Raw genomic sequence first — 24029 nt, forward strand, 5'->3', positions numbered from 1 at the left:
GGGGCTGCCGCCAAGATATTGGCATTCTCCAAATAGTGTGCTAAGACAGAGACACATTTCTAAAATGTCTGTGCCTGAAGACAACAAAAACGGGGTGTGGATTGACCTGACGTGGGAGGTTTAGCATCTATATTCCCCCTATCTGTATAATACAAACTGATCAGGAACAAATGTCTTAAGTGTAATTTATACTGTACTTTTGCTGGAATAATCAATGCGCAGAAACTGGCTGGCTACATATAATTTGATGTGCCTTTCAATTAAATCAGAGAGCTAAATGCAAAATCCAGCTCTCAGGGGCAGCATTTGAGACATATGCTGAAGAGCACAGATGGATAGAATATGGCGTTTTCATCTAGTGAAATCCTTGCTCCCCTCTCAAGTGCTGAGGGCCCTCAATACAGCAGAGCTACAATAGTCCCACTGCACTGGTGTGAGGATGGTGGACATAGGGAGATGGCCCATGAGGTTTGTACTGCCTACGAACTAGTGCTCTGCAGGGGCTCTCTGCGTCCTGACAGGTCTGGGGAAAGGAAAGGTGAACCCACACCTATGCAGATCTACCAGCCAACTTTGTCACCCCCACCCTGTCTTACACATAAGGGTGTGGCAGCCCCAGGGGCTAATGAAACCCTAAGTCTGCTGCTGCTCTGCACTCTGAAAGGGCTACTTTCCCTCCCGTGCCAGCACAGAGCTAATTTACTCAGGAAGTGCACTTGGTCCACAATGTGAACCTTGGCATTTAAGGCCAGATCCAAAGCCCACCAGTCAAGGGAGAGCTTCCCATTAGCTTCGGGCCCCAGTGGTAGAATAATTCAGTGCAGTACAAAGTGTCAGGCCACCATATGTGAGAGAAACGTACTTATTTATTAACAAAGGCTAATTTGTGCACCAAGACTATTTGCCAGTGCCCCTTTCACCTGGCTTGCTGGGGTTTCATACTATACAAATTCTGTTTAGAACAGTGGGGGAAAAGATAGGGCCAGCTTCAAAGTGGGGGCAAGCTGGTAGCCCCTTTGATTGCAATGACTTATGCCAGGGGTAAAATTGGTCCACAGCTGCAAAAAGGTCAGGAAAGGCAAATAATCTCCCAGTTCCAAAACCTCCTTTCCATGCCAAAATGTAACATTTTATTGGAAAAGGGTTACAATGGCTACGTCTGAATGCAAATTCCCCAGCTGTTCAATGCTGTTTGGATCTGGGGTTTTGACTTGGACCCATTTCTACCTTTTACAGCACACAGTTTGCTATAGGGCCCAATCCTTCTCCCCTTGAAGTCAACTGGAGTTTTGACAATAACTTTAATAGTAACAGTATGAGACCTTCGGGCCTGGTCTGGGCCCATTTGGGTCAATATGAAGATGCCTAATGGAGTTCAGTGGGCACTGAAACAAGCTTTTAATCAGCATCATTCATGTCAAAAGCTGAAATATTGTAGTGTCACTTTTCTGGCATAGACCCAGGGCTCAATCCTGCAGGCTTTACTCACAGAATTAATCCTTATGCATGAACGTATTCCCACTGAAGTCCACAGGACGACATGCATGAGTAAGGACTGCTCATTTGGGTGATGCTTTACAGACTCAGACCCCTAAATCTTACAGCCAAACATCCATATAGAAAACCTGCTGTCCTGGCATTAAGAGCTGAGTCATGCTCATCTTGCATTGCTCGATGTCAATGGGAATTTTGCATGAGTAAGGCAAGTGGGATTTGCCCTTAAGAATGTTACCTGACTGTCCAGGATGGTGCATTTGAACCGAAAAGTCATTTCACCCAAGCCGCTATCAAAGCTGCAATCTGGAGCAAGTCTCATTTCAAAAACCCACATTGCTGTTTTATTAGGGGAAGAATCTAGAAAATTGTCCGAGGATGATGTTTGAAAGAAATGAAGAGGCTGTGTACTTAGAATAAACCATCCAGGCAAATGACACCACCAATTATAATTAACAGTTTCATGTTTTATTTTTATTAAAAGTTCATTATCAAATTGGCACAACACATAAAAATAGATTTGTGGTGAACAATACATATTATTATTGCCAGATCATCTCATGCACACCTCTTTTTAAACTCAGAATGTAACTTACGTGAAGCTTTCCACTGTGTTCACCTCCAAACCAGTATTACCGCAGAACGGAAAGGCTGTGCTTTCTAATGGTTCTATTCAAATACATACTGCAGGCAAGAAATATTCCCCTACTCATATTTCAAAGTACATTTAGAAGAATAAAATATATTTATAAACTGATGCTCAAACTTTGTACGTTTCGGGTCAGAATAATAGGACTGTGGTGCAGAAGATAGAAATATCCTCATTCCTATGGGCCTACTCCCACTGAAGTCAAAGAGAATTTTGTCATTGACTTCAAAAGGAGGATGATACAGCTCTGTGCTAACAGACAGATCCAATAGGTCTAGCAATAGAAACTAGGGAAGATGTGTAGTAACGTGGGCGTCTTTATTTTGATGTTGCACACAGTTTTGATTATCATACAGCAGGCAATCCCTAGTTGTACTAATTGTATTTTTCATATAAATCACTGGTTGCTGGGAGGAGCTGAAAGGGTGTATCAAAGCAAGACAAAGTGTCTATAGCTAATTTTTTCCTCATTTGGGTTGGCCCTAGTTATGAATGCAGATACAACTTTTCTAATTAATTGTGTAGCTGAGATCAGAATCTGGACCTTTTCCTTTAGCACATCACACAAGCTACACAGCTCAATTTTCAAACACATCCCTGAAAATAGTTTAACACAAACAGAAAAATATGCACCTCGCACCAAGGAGTAATCTTTACTTTTTCTGCAAAAAGCAGGGAATCCATTAGTAGAGTTCAGTTTAGTTTAAGACCGAGTTTGAAATATTTGTTTGCAATCTTCAAAAAGCGGCAGGGGAGGAGATACCTAGATTCTGCCTTGGGACGTGTGTATGCAAATTGACCTATAGGGCCAGATCCTCAGCTGGTGTAATTGGTGAAGCTCTATTGAAGTCATGCCTACATGTACCAGCTGCGGATCTAGTTCATATATTTTAAGGAGCTGAGCACAGCCTAGGTATCCAAGGTCAGAATTTGGCCTGCAGTCACCATCAGCCTGATTCTGATGTCACTTACACTGGTGAAATACCACTGATTTCAGGAAAGTTCCTCTTGATTTCCACCTAGGTGAGAGCAGACTCAGGCCCCATGGTGCTGCAGTTCTCTATATAGAAAAGTCAGCGTCACTGACCTAAGTGATCAAGGTACAGTGCACTATGGGTCTGCTCCTAGAGCCATTTGGCACGTGGCAGCTACAGGCCCATGTCAGATGTACCATATGACTGTCAGCATCACAGACTACTGCAATAGAATGGCTACCATGCTTTTTCCCCCTAAGTTATCTTCTTATTTACCCTCAGTCCCCGTTTCAAACAAGGAAGCTAGGAATTTAAGTAAGGTCAGGTCTTCCACACTTAAATTCCAAAACTAGCCTCAGGGACATCTGCGCATGGGGGAGATGTAGGACTTACAGCATGTGGCAAACATACCTTCTCAGAAAACTCAGCTTCACTCACTCTCTTATGCTTTGGTGGGCTGTGGGACAGAACTTGAACTCTGCCTTTGAGCTCACACTCCATTAGCATTTCAACACCGCGTGCTACCACTGTGCCACTAGAAAGCCAGTGTGATGGCTCCCTGGTTCTCATTTCCTCCTTGCGCACAATTTTAAATAATGGAAGATGAAATCTAACCCTGCTCCTACACATTAACGGTAATCACCAAAACCTCTGGGCCTGCCTCTCCATTCGGTTGCACCAGCTTCACTGATATCAGTGGCATTACAACGGCCTCAAACTGGCCTAGTGGAATGGAGAATCAGGCCCTCGCTCATGTCACACACACTATGTTCAAAACAGCCCTCAAGCAAGACGTTTGCTTGAAGCAGACTTTACACTGAATTGGTTTAGTGACTGCATATTTTTTACAAGCTGGCCATGGAAACGAGAGGAAATTCAACATCTCACACACAATTTGGAGGTTCACTTATACAACGTGAGAATATTTAGTACAAAATGTTCTTCTAGTTTAGTGCAAATATCTCTAACTGTGACAGACAAACGTAAGAAGACATACTGCAACATTTTAAGTAGCTTAGCCAAGAAAAAACATTTCCATGAAGTATTTTCAGAGAAACACTATCTCTACATAATGCTGAATTATTCCAAGGCTGTTTCTGAGTAGGCAACATTCTCGGATTTAAAAAACAGTAATGAAATCATGTTGTGTTTTATCACTGCCAATTCCAAACATAACAGTGTGGATTTTAAAGCTATACTAGTTAAGAGGATAGCATCTACTCCTACTGGTATTTAATCACATGGGGCTTTAGTCATTCAACATGAGGTTCCTCTCATCATAACTGATGGCACTAGGCAGAAATTTACAAGATACATTACAGCAAAATGTTTCTCTAGTAGATTATTAACCTGCTCACCCCAAGTGGGTCAGCTCAGCACCCAGGAGCTCCTATTGAGAACAATACAAGCTGCTTGCAGTGGAACTCTTTGGAAAACCTCCCAGTGGGTCAGGTTTTTGAGAGTCAGACCCACAGAGGCTGCACGCTAGATCATCCAGCACATCAGTGGACTAATACTAAAGATAGGTTTAAACAAAACTCCCAGAGCTGAATACTCCCCAAATTCCAGGGAAACTTGAATCCAGACCCAAGCTTTGCAGCATAGTCCCATCTCTAATTAATACTCTGCATTTTCCCATCAAATCACATAAGGGCCTGGTGATGGATTTGGTTCTAAAGCTTACTGAATAGAAACATGTAGGGCCTGATTCTTGTCTGACTTATACCACACATCAATTAGTTAAGAGTAGCTCCTCAACGGAGTTAGCTGGTATAAATCCAGAGTCCAGGAAATCAGAATCTGGCCCTTAATTACACGCCATCTTGATTCTTTATAGCCTGGAACTGCTTAATGACAAAACATGAAAAGGCTTCCAAGAATCTACTGGAGAGACTAATGGGCATGGAAGCTGAAACTTTCTGCAGGTTTCCTCAGCATCAAAGGCTGCAGATCTTTATGTTAAGCTAAGTCCAAACATACTAGAAATGTGTTTATGATCTTCCCTCTCTCCGGGCCTGCTTCTAAACTCATACCAGTGTCAATTAGGAGGCTATCCATTGAAGTCAATGGAATTATACTAGGCAAGACTGGAATCAGGCCCTATACGCCTTTTCCCGGGACAGAAACGTATTATATGTTGTAAAGAGGGACCTGAATGCAGTTGAGAGCCATAAAACAGCAGCTTAAAGGGACTGGTACAGCACTAAGAGCCATATAAGGGCAGGGGAATTGGATGGGCCACATCCTGGGGTCTGCTGATCCACACAGAGCACCTGGCAGGGGCATGTGCTTGAAGTTCACCTTTGCACTCTCTGGTCCTGCTGCTGCTCTGTACAGGGCTAGTGCTGGGTCACAGCAGTCTGGGGGCTGCTATAACTTATACCAGCTGCAGGCAGTCCCAAGGGGCAGAAAACGCAGTCAGAGATCAGCTTAGCACAGTGACAGCCCAGCCAAACCTCTGGGCCCCAGCTATGCGAACAGTGGGGACAGGAAGCGGCCTAAGAGCACCTACACTGGCTCTGTGCTAGCAGAGGATTGTTCTTTCTTCGGCGATAGCCTCCTTGGGCCAGTTACATGAGCAATATGACTGGATTCTGCTGGTGACAGGACACAAAGAAGTAGCACCACACCCAAGAGCCTGCCCCTAAATGTTCAAGATTGAGAAAATGCTGGACCAGATGGCTACTAATGTATCTTCCTAAGCATAATTCATCTTCTACCTGCATCTGCCTTGCAACTGTAAACAGTTTCAAAGCTGGGGAATAATCCAGAGGTTTCATGGAAATGCATCTTTTCCTAGGATTTTATTTTTAAGAATATATTTTTGTACTGAAACACGGCCAGCATTCTTAACACATTTGAAAATGACACAGTCATTTCATTACTTATGTATCATGTAAAATTGATAAAAACAAAGCAAGACAGGAACATTTCATATCAAGAATCAACCTGCAGTACAAACAGAGTCCAATTTACATATAAAGTCACACACCAGAAAAATCACCTGAAAATAACATTTAGGCTCTGGTTTAAAGGGGCGGTGGGTGCGGGGAGGGGAGAAATCACAGAAATTCAAAGATAAGGCTAAAACTCCATCTTTAATTTGCACTGTTGGGTTAGGGGCCCAATCCTCATCTCATTTGCATCAGCAAAACTCCACAGACTTTAATAGAGCTACTTTTCATTTATATTAGTGTAAGTGAGATACAAATCAGGCCTCTATGTTTTTAGCTTATATGGAGCCTCATCCAGAGGCCACTGAAGTCAACAGAAGGACTCCCACTGATTTTAATAAGCTCTGGATCAGGGCCATAGTTGGAATTTTAGCTCACTGTCTAAGGCTTCCTGATTCAGGGCCAGATTAGCTCAAAGTGAGGACAAAATGAACTGACTGACAATTGGTGTTCTAGCCTTAACTCTGGATGTTTCAGTTTTGGTTGGCTTAAACCAGATCTTTATCATAAATTTAACACAGTTCAGAGATTATTCTTCCTTTTTTTCTTTTTTTTTTTAATGTTGTACTACAAAAAAAGGCTTCAAAATACATGTCTTAAAAAGTCCCTATAATACATTTTTATAAACTGTCTAAATAAACGTTTATTTCACAGACTAGAACATCTCAAAAAGACTTGTTGTAGTCCATTGTGTACATCCAAGGAAAAGTGTATGAAGTCCTAAAGAAACTATGAAAAGTTACCGTGTTCATTCGTAGTGTAGAGCAGCTACAGTGTTTAGAGAGCTATACCTATTATTTAAAAAGCTTTGGAAAAATTATTCATGTGCAGTAGCTGATTTTCAAGTGCTAATAACTTGGCTGTCCACACACTATTTTAAATTTTAATACCAAAGACCAAATTCTGCCCTTCAATGCGAGCAGAGAATTTCCCACTTACCCCCAAAAAGGCTAGCGCCCATTATGAACGGATGAGAACAGAATTAAATTCTGCAGGCTAAGTTTCAAAAAGCACAATTAAACCTACAAACCTTCTATATAAGATTTTTTTTTAAAATCGCTTTAGCTCAGACTTAACATTTACAGCAAAGTTATAAAGTCCTGAAAAACAGTCTATAGTGAATACACGAGCAGACCCCCTACCTTTCTGGGTCTAGAGGGCACAATTAGAATGTAACCGATCGTTCAGCAAGACACCTGTAGTGCTTCAATACTGATATGTCAAGTTTACCCAAAGAATCTAAGACATTTGTACATTCAAAATACTTATACTTTGCTGTTCTTAACTGTCAGTAAAATCGTTCGTTTTTACTAAGAATACATACAGAGATGAGTATAAATAAATAAACTACGAGTAAGCGTCAAAGTCTGTATTAACGTTCCATTGTGCAAAAACTTGTAACAATCTACATTCTATACAAATACCCTGACTAAAATATACAAGCCAAATCCTGAAGCCCTTACTCAATTTTTGCACAGTCCGTGGGTGAACTCTTCCGCTGGCATAAATCAGCCTAATTCCACTGAAGTTAATGGAACTATGCTGATTAACATCAGCTGAGGATCTGCCCCTTTCTTCAGCAAAACTCATAGAAATCAATCAATGAGAATTGTGCTCAACTGAAGGACTGAAAGTTTGATCATGAGTCATGGCCCATTGAAGTCAATGGGAGTTTTGCCATTGATTTAAATGGAGACAGGATCAGGCCCTGGATAAGGATGTCAGCATTTGGCGCTGTGCTGTGCTACACTAATCCACTTCAGTGCAGAAACTATTTGCAAAAAAAAAAAAAAAAATTTTTTTTTTAAATCGTGGATCAATCGCTGGCTTTAGCACTTGTTTCAGAAATTGCCTCTCTCTGAGAAGGTTAATAGCTGCTGCAACTTATGACAAGACTGTAAATCTTTCTGAATCCATTCTAATTTGATTATCCTGCATGGAGGGGCTAGTCAGTCTGAAGAAAAATGGCTCAGTGTCTATAAATCAACAGCTTTCTTCAGTAGGATAAAGATCAGTTCAATTCATCAACATATTCTTTACTGCACACAGGAAAGAAACAGTGAAGCTTGCCTATGATAGTTGTGTCCAAACGCAGCTGTCACTGATCTTCCAGATAGAAGATGGCACCTGAGCCAGTTTGGAATCTACAGTTTTCACCAGGTCAGCCAAGTTTAGTAAGACGAAGATCTCCATTTATCTTTATTGTGTCAATTGCTGACAGTGTTTCAATACGATGGTAAAAATCAAAAAGCTGATGTCCATCCACAAATACTCTAAAACGTGGGTGCTCACAAAGTATTTCAACCTGTAAAAAATAAAAATGATGAACCAGGTTCACAGGGTAACTGGAGTGCTTCATTTCCCAGGGCACAAGACGTCACTCAATTATTCTTTACATGATAACTGTTGGCCATTTTATTACCGAAGTACCATGTACCAGTGAGGGCATCGTGGCCAAATTCTGCCTTCCATTACTCTCAGAGATCTGGAGTTACTTCACAGAGATCCTTGAGGTTACTCTAGATGTACAGTAGTACAGTCAGAAGCATATTGGATCCCAGTCCTATTGTTCTGCACACAAAAGTTCCACTGAGTTCAATGGGAGTTCCCAGTTCGGAATAATGGCAAAAAACAGGCCCCATATGCTAAGTAACCTGTAATTACAGAGGGATGGATGATACCTCCAAGGTCATGTGTGGATTTCTACTCCCTTCTGTGCAGAATAAGAAGGGTAGTTGCTTCCACAGCACTGCCCCTCCCTTCGAAGGACTCTCTGGGTGTTGAAATTCATGATAGGGGAAGAAATTAGGGACTGCTTAAGCTGGAGCAGGTAGAGGATGGTACCACACTGGGTGTGCCTGGGGTCAGGGAAGGATGCACATCATCTCCCCCTACTGCCCTATGGAGACACCTTGGAAAAGTGCTGTAGCCTAGTGCTGTATCATCTGTTCTGCACAGCATTGTCCATGGTGACTACTCACATTTAAGGGAATCCCTAATCTAGCTGGAGTCACCGGTAACTAAGCTCCATCAGAGCCATATTGCCAGGATGCAGGGATGTGAGATTGCTGGGGGCACAGAGTGGGTCCATATGATCCTGGCCATCAAAGATCCCTGGAGATCCTAGAGATATGGTCTAATCGTGATTTTTAAAGGTTAATAGGAGCAAACAAAGCACCCTCAGGCTTTCTGGGGCCTTGTGCAAAATCAGACAGGCAGTGCCTGAAGCATGCTTCCATAGCCTACCCTGTGTGGAAGACTGTTAGCTTTTCGGATTGGAGGAGGATTATCTTAGGGCAGGATGGTTTAGGAGGATTTGTTATGGGGGTCAGAGAGGCTTTATTACTAGAGAGAGAGGTGAGGCGTTTTCTGGGTTAGCTGCATGGAGAAGACCGCCTGCCTGCCTTCTCTGTGCACTTTGAGGTTGCTGAGAGCAAGGCCCTGTGCAGAGGCACCCTTTGTTGGCCGTGATTAGCGAAGACGTCTTCATATAATCATAAAAATTAGAGACGGGAAAGTATATTAGGTCAATCCAGTCCATCTCCCTGCCAGTGCAAGATTGTTCCTTAGATATCACTTTCAAACTGCTACATCTTTACATTGTATAAGATTTAACTCCAGGGTACAGAATTACTAATGATACACACACACACACCCCTCTACCTCGATATAACGCTGTCCTTGGGAGCCAAAAAATCTTACCACGTTATAGGTGAAACCGTGTTATATTGAACTTGCTTTGACCCACTGCAGTGCGCAGCTCCACCCCACCCCGGAGCACTGCTTTACTGCGTTATATCCAAATTTGTGTTATATCAGATGGCGTTATACCGAGGTAGTAGCGTATATATATATTTAATCTATTAACACAATCAACCCTGGAGTAACTCCATTGGGGACAAACAGTTACAACAAGGCGGAATAAAGCCCTCTTTAACTATAAAACTTACAAATACTATGTCCACTATGATTTTATAGCCTGTATGGGAAAATATTCTATAGCTGCAAGTATGAGTGTAGCGGGTTGGTTACCCGCTTCTGCCCTGAGGGGTTTAAAAGCAGCCCTGGAGAGGGCTGCAGCTCTAAAAGCTGGGCTGATTGGGGAAACAGCCGCAGCTGGGCCACGCCCCAATCAGGCCACAGCTGGCCTGTATAAAGAGGCTGGGAGCCAGGAGCCCAAACAGTCTCTCTCTGCCTGTAGAGAGAGAAGGGCCTAGCTGCAGGGAGCTAGGGGCAGGATACCTGAGTGGAGCAGGGCTGGGGAAAGGCAGAGGAGCTGGGGAGCTCCGGCCTGGAAAGCCCCAGGCTGCGGCCTAGTAGAAGGCATCAGGTACTGGGGGTTGCAGAAAGCAGCCCAGGGGTAGGCAAAGGCAGCAGGTCCAAACCCCTTTGCCTATGATGAGTGGCTGATACTGCAGTCTGCCCCAGTGAACGGGGGCTAGATGGAGACTGGGCAGTAGCCAAAATTGAGGCAAAGTGGGGATAGTGGGTTGGGGGTTCCCCAGGGAGGGGAAACCCAGATTGGTGGGGTACTGCCAGGGAGCAGCACCCCAGTTAAAAGGGCACCGGGGTCCAGGGAGAGAGACGGGGCCAAGAGGATAGGCAGATCACCAGCCCACAGAGGGTGCTCCTGGCTGGAAAAAGAGCTAATTCCCGAGGACAACCAGCAGGAGGCGCCACAGGGGTGAGTCTGCATGTCTACAATGAGCATATGCATGAATACACACAACTGCTGAGCAATACCTTAATGCCTTTAGGTCTGTTAGTTGTTACCGCAACAGAAGAAATTCTTGTACCTTAATGTGATTTCTGAACATGCACATGCATCAAGTAACACCTTGTCAAATATGAGGTATATTCTTCTGCTGGTGGTACTCACCCTAAATGGCTGGTCTGGAATAAATGGAAAGTAAGGAATTGATGATTGTTCTTCGCCCCATTCGCCAGATACACAAGAGTTTCTGAGGAACTGTTTGTCTGTAAAGACAGCTTTCAGTTCAATGGCTACATCCGCAGGAGGATCTTCTGATTCTCCACATGTCAGACTGATGTCAAAGCTGAAATAGGAATAAAGCTGCTCTCACTTGGCAAGAAAGAAGCAAACAAATCCAAAATGCAGCATGCCTGATTTCTAAGCTTATTCAACAAGCAAATCTGACCTGGTAATGGGAAATGGCTAGTCCCCAAAGTTGAGAAAGGGACCGTGACACAATATACACTCTCTTATATTAAATTGTGGCCTCCTTTAAAATGTTGGGAAACAACGATCCTTTTAAGAAATGCCCCCCTCTATGGGTCAAAGGAGAAATCAGCACTCTAGAATCTCTGATAAAAATAGCTGTCTTCAGAAATGATGGATGTTTTCGGGCAAATTCTTGTCATGGGAACATAGTACTTTCTTGGAGCTCTTCATTGGGAAAATGCAGACAGGACTGGAGCAGCCCTGCCAACCAGAAGCAAGCTCTGCCTCTGTGTTATTACCTCTCGGGATTGAGATCCACCATGCCCATAACTAAGATCTTCTTTCCTGGCCTCATTCCTCCTTTGATGTGTCCACAAAATGGGACGATCTGGAAAAGAACAGCAGGGAATCAGAGGGAGGAACCCTCAAGCTGGAGACAGACTGGGCCAAATCCAGACCACAAGCACAATTATAGGAAAGGGAGGGGTAGCAAGTCAAAATCATTTACCAGCCGTGGAAAATACACATCTGCTTGCACTGGCGATCCCAAGGAGTTGTTTAAATGCCCATCCTCTATTTTCTAAAGACAAAACAAACACACACTGAGACAGAGAAACCACCGCTCCTTCTGTGCGTTTATGACCGAGCCTGCCTGCGACTGGGACGGTTTGCAGCACATAACAGCTCGGGGAGGTCTCTCTGCCGCTTGCCAATTTAATTTCAAGTCACCTCCTCGATATGGTCCATATTCCGAACTCCTTTGCAAAACAAAGGGTGTTTCCTGCTCTCCGAGGGTGCTTCTCTTAACTTCCCGGGAAGTGTTCGGGCTCCAATTAAAAAACCAGCCGTCGAGTCCAGGCAATATTTAGCTATGCACAATCCGTCCCCCGACCCCGCTCCCCGCCCCTACCACTGTCCAGCTGCATGCAGGAGCATTCACAGACACGCCAGTATCTTCCACCTGGCGGGGGAGGGGGAGAGCCACACAAGGGGATGAGTTGCCTCCCCCCATTCCGCCGCCGCATCCTCCCTGACCGTAACACACCCATAAGCCGCAGCCAGCCGGGCCGATTCACGGCCGGGGGGTTTGCTGCTGCTGCAGCCGCCGGTGCTGCTAACAGGTCTGCGGGAGGCGCGGCGGCCGGTGCTCGGAGCGGCGCTAGACGCCCAGCGGCTCAGCCCCGGGGGTGGGGGCTCTGCATGGCCCCGGGAGCAGGGCCGTGTCGTCCCCGGCAGCAGGCAGGAAACGGGCCACTTACCAGCGCGTCCCTCTTCGCCACCGATCCCGCCATCTTGTTGAATCGGTGCAGTGGTGGAGGCGCAGGCGGCCGGCGCGGGGCTGGATCAGCTGGAGCGGGAAGGCGGGAGGGAGCGGGACGCGGGGCTGGGCGCTGACCCGGCCGGGAGAGGGGGCGGGGGCTCGGCGCTGGACCCGGAGCCCGCCGGCTCGCGTGCACCCCGGCAGGCTGGGGCCGCCGCAGCGGCAGTGGCAGGGGAGGTGGCAGCAGCGAAGGCTGCGCCGCCTCGCCAGGCAGGCGGCATATAAAGCCCTGCCCCGGCCGTGGGCAGCCCGGGGCAGGGGCAGGGGCCGGGTGGCGGCGCGGCTCGGCGAGGCGGTTGCAGCGTGTTCCACTTGCAGCTCCTGTGAGGCGGGGAGAGGAGGGGGCCGGGGCAGCGCCGCCAACCGGGAAGGGGAGGCGAGCAGCTGAGAGCCAACGCCAGGCTCCGGGGGGCGGCGATTCCCAGGCCTCCCGCCTAGGATGAGGGTCCCACGGAGAAGGGGCGCTTGGCTCAGCGCCTTAGGAAGGGGGGGGGGGTGGATTTCACACACTCCAGCGCGGTCAGGGATGGGGGCCCCGAAACGTCTCCTCTGTCACCTGGGCTTCTCCCAAACCGAGACCCCGACTCTGAACACCCTCCACCCTGCTGTGTGCCACCTCTCTCAGCCGGGGCTTGGACCAGACGTTTGCAAACAGCCCCTGTGTTTATAATGGGGACAGATCCAAAGCCCAGTCCCAAATGCCCCTCGAGCTTCGAGGTCTTGGAAGCTGGGATTCAGATGTTGTGGCTTCTGCCACCCCGTAGATCTCTGCTCCTTCCTGCTGGAGACGCAGCTCTGCTTCCATCATATTCCCCCAAGCCAAGAGTTCTCTGCTCCAGAGAGACGCCAAGAGCCAGCTCTTCATTTGCTAGACCCCAAGCTTCCCGAGGAGGGTGAACTGAGTCATGAGCTGGCCCCTTTCTGGTTCCCTTAGCACGGGGTGGGCAAACTTTTTGGCCCAAGGACCACATCTGGGTATCGAAATTGTATGGCTGGCCATGAATGCTCATGATATTGGGGTGCGGGAGGGAGTGAGGACTCTGGGGGTGTAGACTCTGGGCTGGGGGTGGGGATGAGGGGTTTGGAGTGTAGGAGGGTGCTCCAGGCTGAGACTGAGGGGTTTGGAGGGCAGGAGGGGGCTCAGGGCTGAGGCAGGGGGTGAGTGCTCCGGCTGGGGGTGCAGGCTCTGGGGTGGGGCTGAGGATGAGGGGTTTGGGGTGCAAGAGGGTGCTCTGGGCTTGGATCAGGGCTGGGGTAAGGGATTGGGGTGCGAGAGGGGCTCAGGGATGCAGGCTCCAGGCTGCACTTACCTCAAGCGGCTCCTGGAAGCAACGGCATCTCCCTTCTTTGGCTCCTATGCAGAGGCGCAGTCAGGTGGCTCTGCTGAGCGTTGCCCTGTCCACAGGCACTGCCCCTGCAGCTCCCATTGGCTGCAGTTCCCGGCCAATGGGAGCTGCAGGGGCAGTGTGTGGAGCAGAGCCCCCTGGCAGCCCCCTTACATGTAGGAGCCAGAAGGAGGACATGCCATTGCTTCTGGGAGCCACGCGGAGCGGCCCACAACCCTGCTCCCCAGCTTGAACGCTGGAGTGGGGCAAACCCCAGACCCGGCTCCCCAGTGGGAGCTTGAGGATTGGATTAAAATGGCCGGTGGGCCGAATCCGGCCCTCGGACTATAGTTTGCCCACCCATGCCCTAGCAGAAGAGGTTCTGGTGAGTGACCAGCTGTTCTCTCTCCATCTGGTCATGCTGCTGAAGGAGGAGATAGGCTTTGTGCCTGGCTGTAGAGCTTTGAAGACAACAAGACCCCAAGTGCTTGCTTCTTTCTTGCTTTGCTTGTACTTAGAGCTGGGCCCTGAATCAGCTCCCAAGGTGTCAGGGCAGGGGGATTTGAAGATGAGGTTTCTGAAAATCAGGAGCAGTTGAGCTGGAGAGCTGTTCATTTTGTTTGAACAGTTTGATTCATTTTATTTTAAAATTGTTGCCTTCACAGTTGAGTGGCTTGGGGTGGGGAAAGAAAGGAGGTCACGGAGTCATCAGACACGTCTAATGGTCCCACTCCCTATCCAGGGGCAGAACCCTGGCCCTCTAAATATCTGTTTCTGCAGAGAGGGATATTGTAATGGAGGTGACAGACACCTCCCTGCCTTTTTTACCATCCCACATTTTTGGCACCAGTCTTGCTTCCATGGAAGTCAGAGTTTAAGCCGTTGACTTTAGTGGGAGCAAGAACTGGTTTTGACACTGCTACAGGTAAGTACATTAGGCCTTTTTCTGATACAGATTTATGTTTATTTTGTTTACGTTTATTTTCTTTGTTACTGATTTTTTGAGGGTGGTATTTTTCTACTTGATTCAGAGTTAGTCTGAGATCTACTGTGCCTATGTAAAGGTGCATCCCTGAAAAACAAATGTCTATTGCTACATTTATTTACATTTTACAGTCAATGGCTTTAAGTAATTTCATATATTAAGGGCCTGATCTTTCAGGTCTTACTAAAGCAAAACTCTCATTGAATGGTAATGAGATCTGCAGCATCAGGCCCTCAGTATGTATTTGATGCTACAAGGTATTAGGTAATATATACCTATATATTAGTAGTCTCTTGCCCATGTCATATAGCAAGTGTTTTGAATTCTTCCCTACAAACTTTCTAATGACATAAGCTAACTGAGTGAATCAATAGGGTGTTTATTGCTCATTACAGAGGCCCAAACCCTAGCTAACACCTACTCACGTGGAGAGTTCTTGCTTACAGAAGGTGGTGCAATAGGGAATCCTAGCTCCACAAAATAAAATCTCTTGAACCCATTCTGCTCTCAGTTACACTAGTACAAATCTGCTGAAGTCAAGGACACCTTAATGATGCTGCACCCGTGTGAATGAGAGAATTACAAAGCCACCTCTGACTAAGGAAATCACAGCTCTTAGTGCCTTGTGACTGTTTGAATTCACTGTATTTATCATAGAATGATTGATTTTCTATTTGGGACAGTGTGGTAACTGCATTATTCATGAGCTCAGTGTTCTACTTGGATTTAAAGAGCCCCCCCCCTCCCCCGCCCCCGCTGCTAGGATTTGGTGACATGAATGTGGACAGATGAACATAATTTCTGCAGGGACCATAATGAGCAGCGTGGTATAGTGGGCTGAGGATGGGACTTTTTCCTGTTCTGTTCAGGTTCTTATGCCACTCCCATTATCATGGTCTCAGAGTGCCTGACTTGGGATCAGGAGACCTGACTTCTGATTCTGGCTGTGCTTTGTGGCTTTGGGCAAGTCACTTCACTTCTCTGTGCTTCAGCTTTCCCATCTGTAAAACTGGGTTGATAGCACTTACCTCCCTCTCCTCCTCACAAAGGTGTTATTAAGATTAATTAGTTGCAGTTTGTGAAGTGCTGAGTGAGCACGTAGTTGTACTATTATCTGGGTTTTAGATACCGTAATGAGAGGCACCTAGGAAATAAAGTGGCTGGATAATAATATTCACTCTGTCTAAATCTTCATTCACATCAGGATATCAAGATTCTGTTAGGCACAAGCAAATGTTGTGAAAATATTAAATTATTGAACCAAATTTTTCAATAATGGCTGATGATTTGGGGGTGCTTTACTTTCTGAATGCCCAGTTTCAGACATCTTGGGCTTGATTTTCAGACATCCTTAGCACCTGCAGTCAACAGCAGGCACTCAGCACTGCTGAACTTCATACTCACGGTTTCCCGAGTGGGGCTGGCACAAATTGGGGTAAAGAATCAGGAAGTCATAACGGGCCAAATCTCAGTGCAGGAGCAAATCTGGGCCGGTTTGTTCAGCTATGGGCATTGACCGCTTGGAAAAACACTTTCCTCAAATCATGTTAGGAAACTGAACTCGTAAACAGTTCAGTAACATGGTGCCATCATATATTAAAAATTATTGGCTTTGTGGTAAGTTTAGTGCATTTGAATAATCAGAAGATAATCACAAAGAGGATTTTCTAAGTGGGAGGTAGTTTTATGGTTTTGTCAGTCCATCTACGACGCCAGTCTGTGCTCTGTTATGCTGATGCAGCCACACTGACTCCGTTAGGTTTTGTACCAGTCTAACTAAGAGCAGAATTTGCTCTGAGGGTTTTAATTTTGTTTAACGGAGCAGGGACTCGTATTCAGCAATACACTGTGCATGAGAAGCTCTTCTGTGGAATATTTCACCTCCTTCCATCTTGCTCCCATTGTAGAGGGAAACCCTTTAAAAAAGATTTGAGGTAGCTGACTTAAAATCATATAGGCAAATCCTTCAGGCCAAACGTTGAAAGAGGTCAGCTCTAGCAGGAAGTATGGTCATTATTACAACTTTTAAAAAAAATAAATTAAATCTTTCATTCCGGTATAATTAAATAATAAAAACGTGGCCCCTCTAGCTTCTTTGCGCTACATTTGTTTTGGCTTGTTTACAGAAGCTAGAATAAATGTCGCATTTGTTCTCTCGGGCCTGGAAGGATTTGGTTTAAACAACGTGCACTGTGGTAATGAAGGAGCAAATTCCTTACGTTTTTAGGTGGAAGGAAAGGACACGACAGTCTGTGCCTTTTGCTTTCTCTCCCACGTTCTCCTCCCCTACACAGTGGCCCATGCGAACGCTGAAAGGCATGCTTCATGCTACACACAGGGCCAGCGTGGGACTGTGCCAGGTGAGGGAGCCACACGAAAACCTCACCCCCTTCCACTGCTGAGGGAAGGTTCGCTCCTGTTCCTCCCTCTGGGGAGCAAGACACCAGATGGAGCAGGGAGGAGGCAGGATTCTGGCTTAGCCTCACCCTCTACACCAGCCGCTGTAGCTGGCCCAGCAGAGAAGCTATATGCTCCAGGCTTGTGATCCACTTGTGCACACAAAAAAGTCCTACAGTCCAGCGTGGTTGCTTGAGAAATGACCTCCCTGCAGCTCATTCTGGAATCATGTAGTTCCCCCTCTACACAGGGCTGTGATGCAGACACTGCAGTCGAGCCCACAATGTTCCTCAGTAAAGAGAACTCTGAGCCGAGTCTGCTCCCCTTACATGAGCAGCTCCATTAACTCCTCTGCGGAAAAGGACCCTGGCAGATGTGTGGACAGACCCTTGTGACTGTGTGCAGCCCCACTGGAGTCAGTGAAGCTCTGCGCAGACACAAGGGTCTGACCTCGCAAACCTGACTGCAAACCGGGGGCTAGGTGAGCGGTATGTGGCCCCAAACTAGCTACTGCACGGAGAAGTGAATATTGAATCCTCCTTCACCAGTAGGCATGAAAGCCAGGCAGGAAGTGGTATGGTGGGAACAAAACTGAGGAACATTTCTCATCCCTTCACCCAGGCAACAAGGCCATTGCTGGGGGCCTGTAAACCCCGCACATCTCAAGCGCTACTCCCCTGGGGGATTCAAGAGGTGTATCTCATTTTTAGTTGTCCTTCACTGGAAAGGAATGCAGCATGATTACAGTTTTGGTGTGGCATAATTACCCTGCGTTTCTCACCTCATTACATCTGACATGGCTGTGTTCATTTACAGGTTTATAGACTGACTGGTCTTGCCGCCGTGGGTTTATGAATTTGCTGTCAAGATGTGAGGTGTTTGCCGGTTTCATGGAAGCTTCGCCTGGTTTCAGGGTGGAAAGGAACTAGGGTCCATATTTAGTAGCAACCTGGAGTGCCTGAGCAATGAGTAAGCAGATGCAGGAGAAAGTATAGCAACAAGTTCTACTCATATAAGCAAACTGACTGGAGCCAAATCTTTTAATCATGTTTTGCATGTGAACGAGTTCAGACGAATGACAGTAAGGCTCTCACGGTATCATTATATATCTGTCAGGGTCCCTGGCTTTTCATCCCCAGCTTTGTAACTCAGCCGTTGTAAATCATATGGGGCTGGAACCTGCTACCTGACGGAGGTTTGACAGACCGTCTATAATTCTGTGTAATTTGTCTGTGCTGGTGTGCCAGTTGGGGGAAGGGTAAAAGGTACTTTCCTTTCTCTTTGTGCACGGATTGGGACCAGTCCCAGCTCCTGTGCGCAGGATGTACAAGGAGTCCATAGTGCTAGCATTGCTAGCAGTGCTAGACTTCCAAAAGTGGGAGGGGTTTGTTGGGGATGAGTCTTTGGTCTTGCCTTCTAATAATGCAGGATATCATGCCAAGACTGGCTTTTCCTAGAGGATATGGGTCCCAACTTTTCCATACTATGTGGTGATCATTGCTGGGGAAAATATATTCCCATTAATCCTGGCTGCACTATAAGAATGGCCATACTGGGTCAGACCAATGGTCCATTTAGCCCAGTATCCTGTCTTTTGACAATGGCCAATGCCAGGTATCCCAAAGGGAATGAACAGAACAGGTAATCATCAAGTAATCCATCCCCTGTTGCCCATTTCCAGCTTCTGGCAAACAGAGGCTAGGGACATCATCCCTGCCCATCCTGGCTAATAGCCATTGATGGACCTGTCCTCCAGAAATTTGTCTAGTTCCTTTTTTAACCCTGTTATAGTCTTGGCGTTCACAATACCCTCTGGCAAAGAGTTCCACAGACCAACTGTGTGTTGTATGAAAAAATACTTCTTTTTGTTTGTTTTAAACCTGCTGCCTATTAATTTCATTTGGTCACCCCTAGTTCTTGTGTTATGAAGGAGAGTAAATAACACTTCTTTATTTACTTCCTCCACACCAGTCATGATTTTATAGACCTCAGTCATATCCCCCCTTAGTCGTCTCTTTTCCAAGATAAAAAGTTCAAGTTTTATTAATCTCTCCTCATATGGCAGTCGTTCCATACCCCTAATCATTTTTGTTTCCCTTTTCTGAACCTTTTCCAATTCCAATATATATTTTTTGAGATGAGACGGCCACATCTGCACGCAGTATTCAAGATGTGGGCATACCATGGATTTATATAGATATTTTCTGTCTTATTATCTATCCCTTTCTTAATGATTCCCAACATGCTGTTTGCTTTTTTGACTGCCGCTGCACATTGAGTGGATGCTTTCAGAGAACTATCCATAATGACTCCAAGATCTTTCTTGAGTGGTAACAGCTAATTTAGACCCTATTATTTTATATGTATAGTTGGGATTATGTTTTCCAATGTGCATTACTTTGCATTTATCAACATCGAATTTCATCTGCTATTTTGTTGCCCAGTCACCTAGTTTTGTGAGATCCTTTTGTAGCGCCTCACAGTCTGCCTGGGACTTAACTATCTTGAGTATTTTTGTATCATCTGCACATTTTGCCACCTCACTATTTACCCCTTTTTCCAGATCATTTATGAATATGTTGAATAGGATTGGTCCCAGAACAAAACTGACCATTTATTCCTACCCTTTGTTTCCTATCTTTTAACCAGTTACCGATCCATGAGAGGACCTTCCCTCTTATCTCATGATAGCTTACTTTGCTTAAGAGCCTTTGGTGAGCGACCTTGTTGAAGGCTCTCTGAAAATCTAAGTACAATATATCTGCTGGATCCCCCTTGTCCACATGCTTCTTGACCCCCTCAAAGAATTCTAGTAGATTGGTGAGGCATGATTTCCCTTTACAAAAACCATGTTGACTCTTCCCCAACAAATTGTATTCATCTACGTGTCTGAAAATTTTGTTTTTTTACTATAGTTTCAACCAGTTTGCCCGGTACTGAAGTCAGGCTCACTGGCCTGTAATTTCTCTTGAGCCCGTTTTAAAAATTGGCATCACAGTAGCTATCCTCCAGTCATTTGGTATAGAAGCTGATTTAAATTACAGTAGTAGTTCTGCAATTTCACATTTGAATTCCTTCAGAACTCTTGGGTGAATACCATCTGGTCCTGGTGACTTGTTACTGTTTAGTTTATCAATTTGTTCCAAAACCTCGTCTAATGACACCTCAGTCTGGAACAGTCCCTCAGATTTGTCACCTAAAAGGAATGGCTCAGGTGTGGGAATCTCGCTCACATCCTCAGCCGTGAAAATGAATGCAAAGAATTCATTTTGTTTCTCCGCAATGGCCTTATTGTCCTTGAGTGCTCCTTTAGCATCTTGATCATTCAGTGGCCTCACTGGTTGTTTAGCAGACTTCCTGCTTCTGATATACTTAATAAATTTTTTGCTATTTCTTTTTGAGTGTTTGACTAGCTGTTCTTCAAATTCTTTTTTGGCCTTCCTAATTATATTTTTACACTTCATTTGCCAGAGTTTATGCTCTTTTCTATTTTCCTCATTAGGATTTAATTTCTACTTTTTAAAGGATGCCTTTTTGCCTCTCAGTGCTTCTTTTACTTTGTTGTTTAGCCACAGTAGCACTTTTTTGGTTCTCTTACTATGTTTTATTAATTTGGGGTGTACATTTAAGTTCTGCCTCTATTATGGTGTCTTTAAAAACTTTCCATGCAGTTTGCAGTGATTTCACTTTTGGCACTGTATCTTTTAATTTCTGTTTAACTAACCTCCTCCTTTTTGTGTAGTCCCCTTTTCTGAAATTAAATGCTACAGTGTTGGGCTGCTGTGGTGTTTTCCTCACCACAGGGATGTTATATTTAATTATATTATGGTCACTATTACCAAGCGGTCTAGGTATATTCACCCCTTGGACCAGATCCTGTGCTTCACTTAGGACTAAATCAAGAATTGCTTCTCCTCTTTTGAGTTCTGGGACTAGCTGCTCCAAGAAGCAGTCATTTAAGGTGTCAAGAAACCTTATTTCTGCATCCCATCCTGAGATGACGTGTACCCAGTCAATATGGGGATAGTTGAAATCTCCCATTATTATTGAGTTTTTTATTTTGATAGCCTCTCTAAACTCCCTGAGCATGTCACAGTCACTATCAGCATCCTGGTCAGGTAGTCAGTAATATATCCCTACTGCTATATTCTTATGATTAGAGAATGGAATTACTATCCATAGAGTTGCTATGGTACAGTTTGGTTCATTTAAGATTTTACTTCATTTGATTCTACGATATCTTTCACATATAGTGCCACTCCCCAACCAGCACGATTTCTTCCATCCTTCCAGTATATTTTGTACCCTGGTATTACTGTGTCCCGTTGATTATCCTCATTCCACCAAGTTTCTGTGAAGCCTGTTATATCAGTATCCTCATTTAATACGAGACATTCTAGCTCACCCATCTTATTATTTAGACTTCTAGCATTTGTATATAAGCACTTTAAAAACTTGTCACTTTTTACCTGTCTGCCATTACATGATGTGATTGAATAGGACTCTCTTTCATTTGACTGGTTCTCATCAGATCCTACCTGTATTTTATCATCTTCCATCCTCTCCTCCGTACTAGGACATAGAGAATCTCCATTAATAGATTCTCCCCTAAGGGATGTCTCTGTCCGAAGTACATGCTCCTCCGCACCTGTTGGCTTTCGCCCAGCCCTTAGTTTAAAAACTGCTCTCTGACCATTTTAATTGTAAGTGCCAGCAGTCTGGTTCCATTTTGGTTTAAGTGGAGCCCATCCTTCCTGTATAGGCTCCCCCTTTCCCAAAAGTTTCCCCAGTTCCTAATAAATCTCACCCCCTTCTTCCTACAACATTGTCTCATCCATGCATTGAGACCCTGCAGTTCTGCCTGTCTAACTGGCCCTGCGCATGGAACTGGAAGCATTTCAGAGAATGCTACTATGGAGGTCCTGGACTTCAATCTCTTACCTAGCAACGTAAATTTGGCCTCCAGGACCTCGCTTCCTATGTCACTGGTACCTACATGTACCATGGCTACCAGCTCCTCCCCAGTACTACACATAAGTCTATTGAGATGTCTCAAGCGATCTGCAACCACAGGAAAATGCCTGTCACACCTGTATGCAGAAAGTCGTCACAGTCCGTAGAGGACACAACCCTCTGTAGGCCCTACCATGGCAGTGCAAACCCCCACCAGTTCTTATGCACCCGTCAAAGTGCTGCTCCAATACTGAAGCTGTCCTCTTGCACAGTACTTATTGAGGAGGCTGTTGCCACCTGTCATGCATTTGGATCTCATGGGATGTCTTTATTGCCAGCTGAGGCTAACTCCTGTCATTACTCATTCATCTACCCACATACACTCCAAAACAGTGGGATAATTAAGGAAGGGCAGCAACTGGCTTTGAGAGAAGAGTGGAAGATATTGCATCTCCCTCAGGGGCTTGGGCTGTAATAGACTTTCATGTATTAGGATGAACAGGAGAGTACCTGAGTACGCAATGTGGCATGGGTAAGTAAGAGATTTATTTCTAATGAGCTACTGAGTCAGCATTCATTGGTGATGCATTTGCTGTGTTCACAATGGTCAGTGAAAACTTCTTGCCTGGATCTTCACAAACGCACAATCAACCTGTGGAACACCTTGCCAGAGGATGTTGTGAAGGTCAAGACTATAACAGGGTTAAAAAAAGAACTAGATAAGTTCATGGAGGATATGTCCATCCCAATGGCTAATAGCCAGGATGGGCAGGGATGGTATCCCTAGCCTCTGTTTGCGAGAAGCTGGGAATGGGAGACAGAGAATGGATCACTTGATGATTCCCTGTTCTGTTCATTACCTCTGGGGCACCTGGCATTGGCCATTGTCGGAAGACAGAATACTGGGCTAGATGGACCTTTGGTCTGACCCAATATGGCTGTTCTTATGATTACAAAAAGTCCTAAGTTCCTTTTTGGTAGGGTTTCTGGTCTGTTGTAGCTAGTGTAGATTATAGGTGAGTTTGATGACCATTAGATCATCTAGTCTGATTTGCTGTATAACACAGGCCATATCATTTCATTCACTTACTCCTGTACTGAACCCAACAACTTGTGTTTGACTAAAGCATATCTTTCAGAAAGGCATCCAGTCTTGATTTTGAAGACTTCAGGAGATGGAGAACCCACTGTGTACTGGTATGATAGGTATGGAAGACATCAAAACTATATGCATTTATATCATTATTGAGCAGAAAATTTGCCTTCAGTTCTTATTCACATGTATTCACGACACAGGAGGTGATGGAGGGGTGGTGGTGTGTGTGTGGGACTGTACATTGTTGTAAAGTGGCCTCAACGTTTCTGTTTTCCACTGGAGCTGAATAGCATCAAGATGTTGCTACAGAAGGAGAATGTGTGCAGCCGAAGGGGCCCGGAACCTAGCTCATTGCCTTGGGTTTTTCCTGTTGTACTGGTACCTCAGTGGAGTGTACTGGAATGAGCAATCCTGGTGTAGTGTTATACGGGGCCTGATTCTCCTTTCCCTTCACTGCTGTTGCTGTTATATTAGGGTTTGTTTACAGGGGATACTCAGGAAAGTTAATCTGCATTAACTAAAGGTGTGAATTTACAGTGGATTAGTTAAACTGCATTAAATCCCCGTGTGGATACTGTCATTCAGAATTAAAGTGGCCTTCATTCAATTTAGTTGAATTTACTTCCAAGGTGTAAAGCTGGATGATAATGAGGCGCACCCAATATGAATTGCAGTCAGGCCCATGGTCCAGCCTGTCTC

At 45.3% G+C, this 24029-nt stretch overlaps 1 protein-coding gene across 1 annotated transcript; it reads right to left on the reverse strand.

Annotated features, from left to right (window-relative positions):
* Nucleotides 1-1965: 1965 nt before the first annotated feature.
* LGALSL (galectin like) lies at nucleotides 1966-12772 on the reverse strand. Its single transcript, XM_045011648.1, has 5 exons — nucleotides 12513-12772; nucleotides 11762-11833; nucleotides 11553-11641; nucleotides 10951-11128; nucleotides 1966-8376 (listed from the first exon to the last, which is right to left on the reverse strand). Exons 1-5 carry the CDS (start codon nucleotides 12543-12545, stop codon nucleotides 8233-8235), a joined length of 516 nt encoding a protein of 171 aa, XP_044867583.1. The 5' UTR covers nucleotides 12546-12772; the 3' UTR covers nucleotides 1966-8232.
* Between the last annotated feature and the right edge of the window lie 11257 nt (nucleotides 12773-24029).

Source organism: Mauremys mutica, chromosome 3, assembly GCF_020497125.1.
Source record: "Mauremys mutica isolate MM-2020 ecotype Southern chromosome 3, ASM2049712v1, whole genome shotgun sequence".
NCBI lineage: Eukaryota > Metazoa > Chordata > Testudines > Geoemydidae > Mauremys > Mauremys mutica.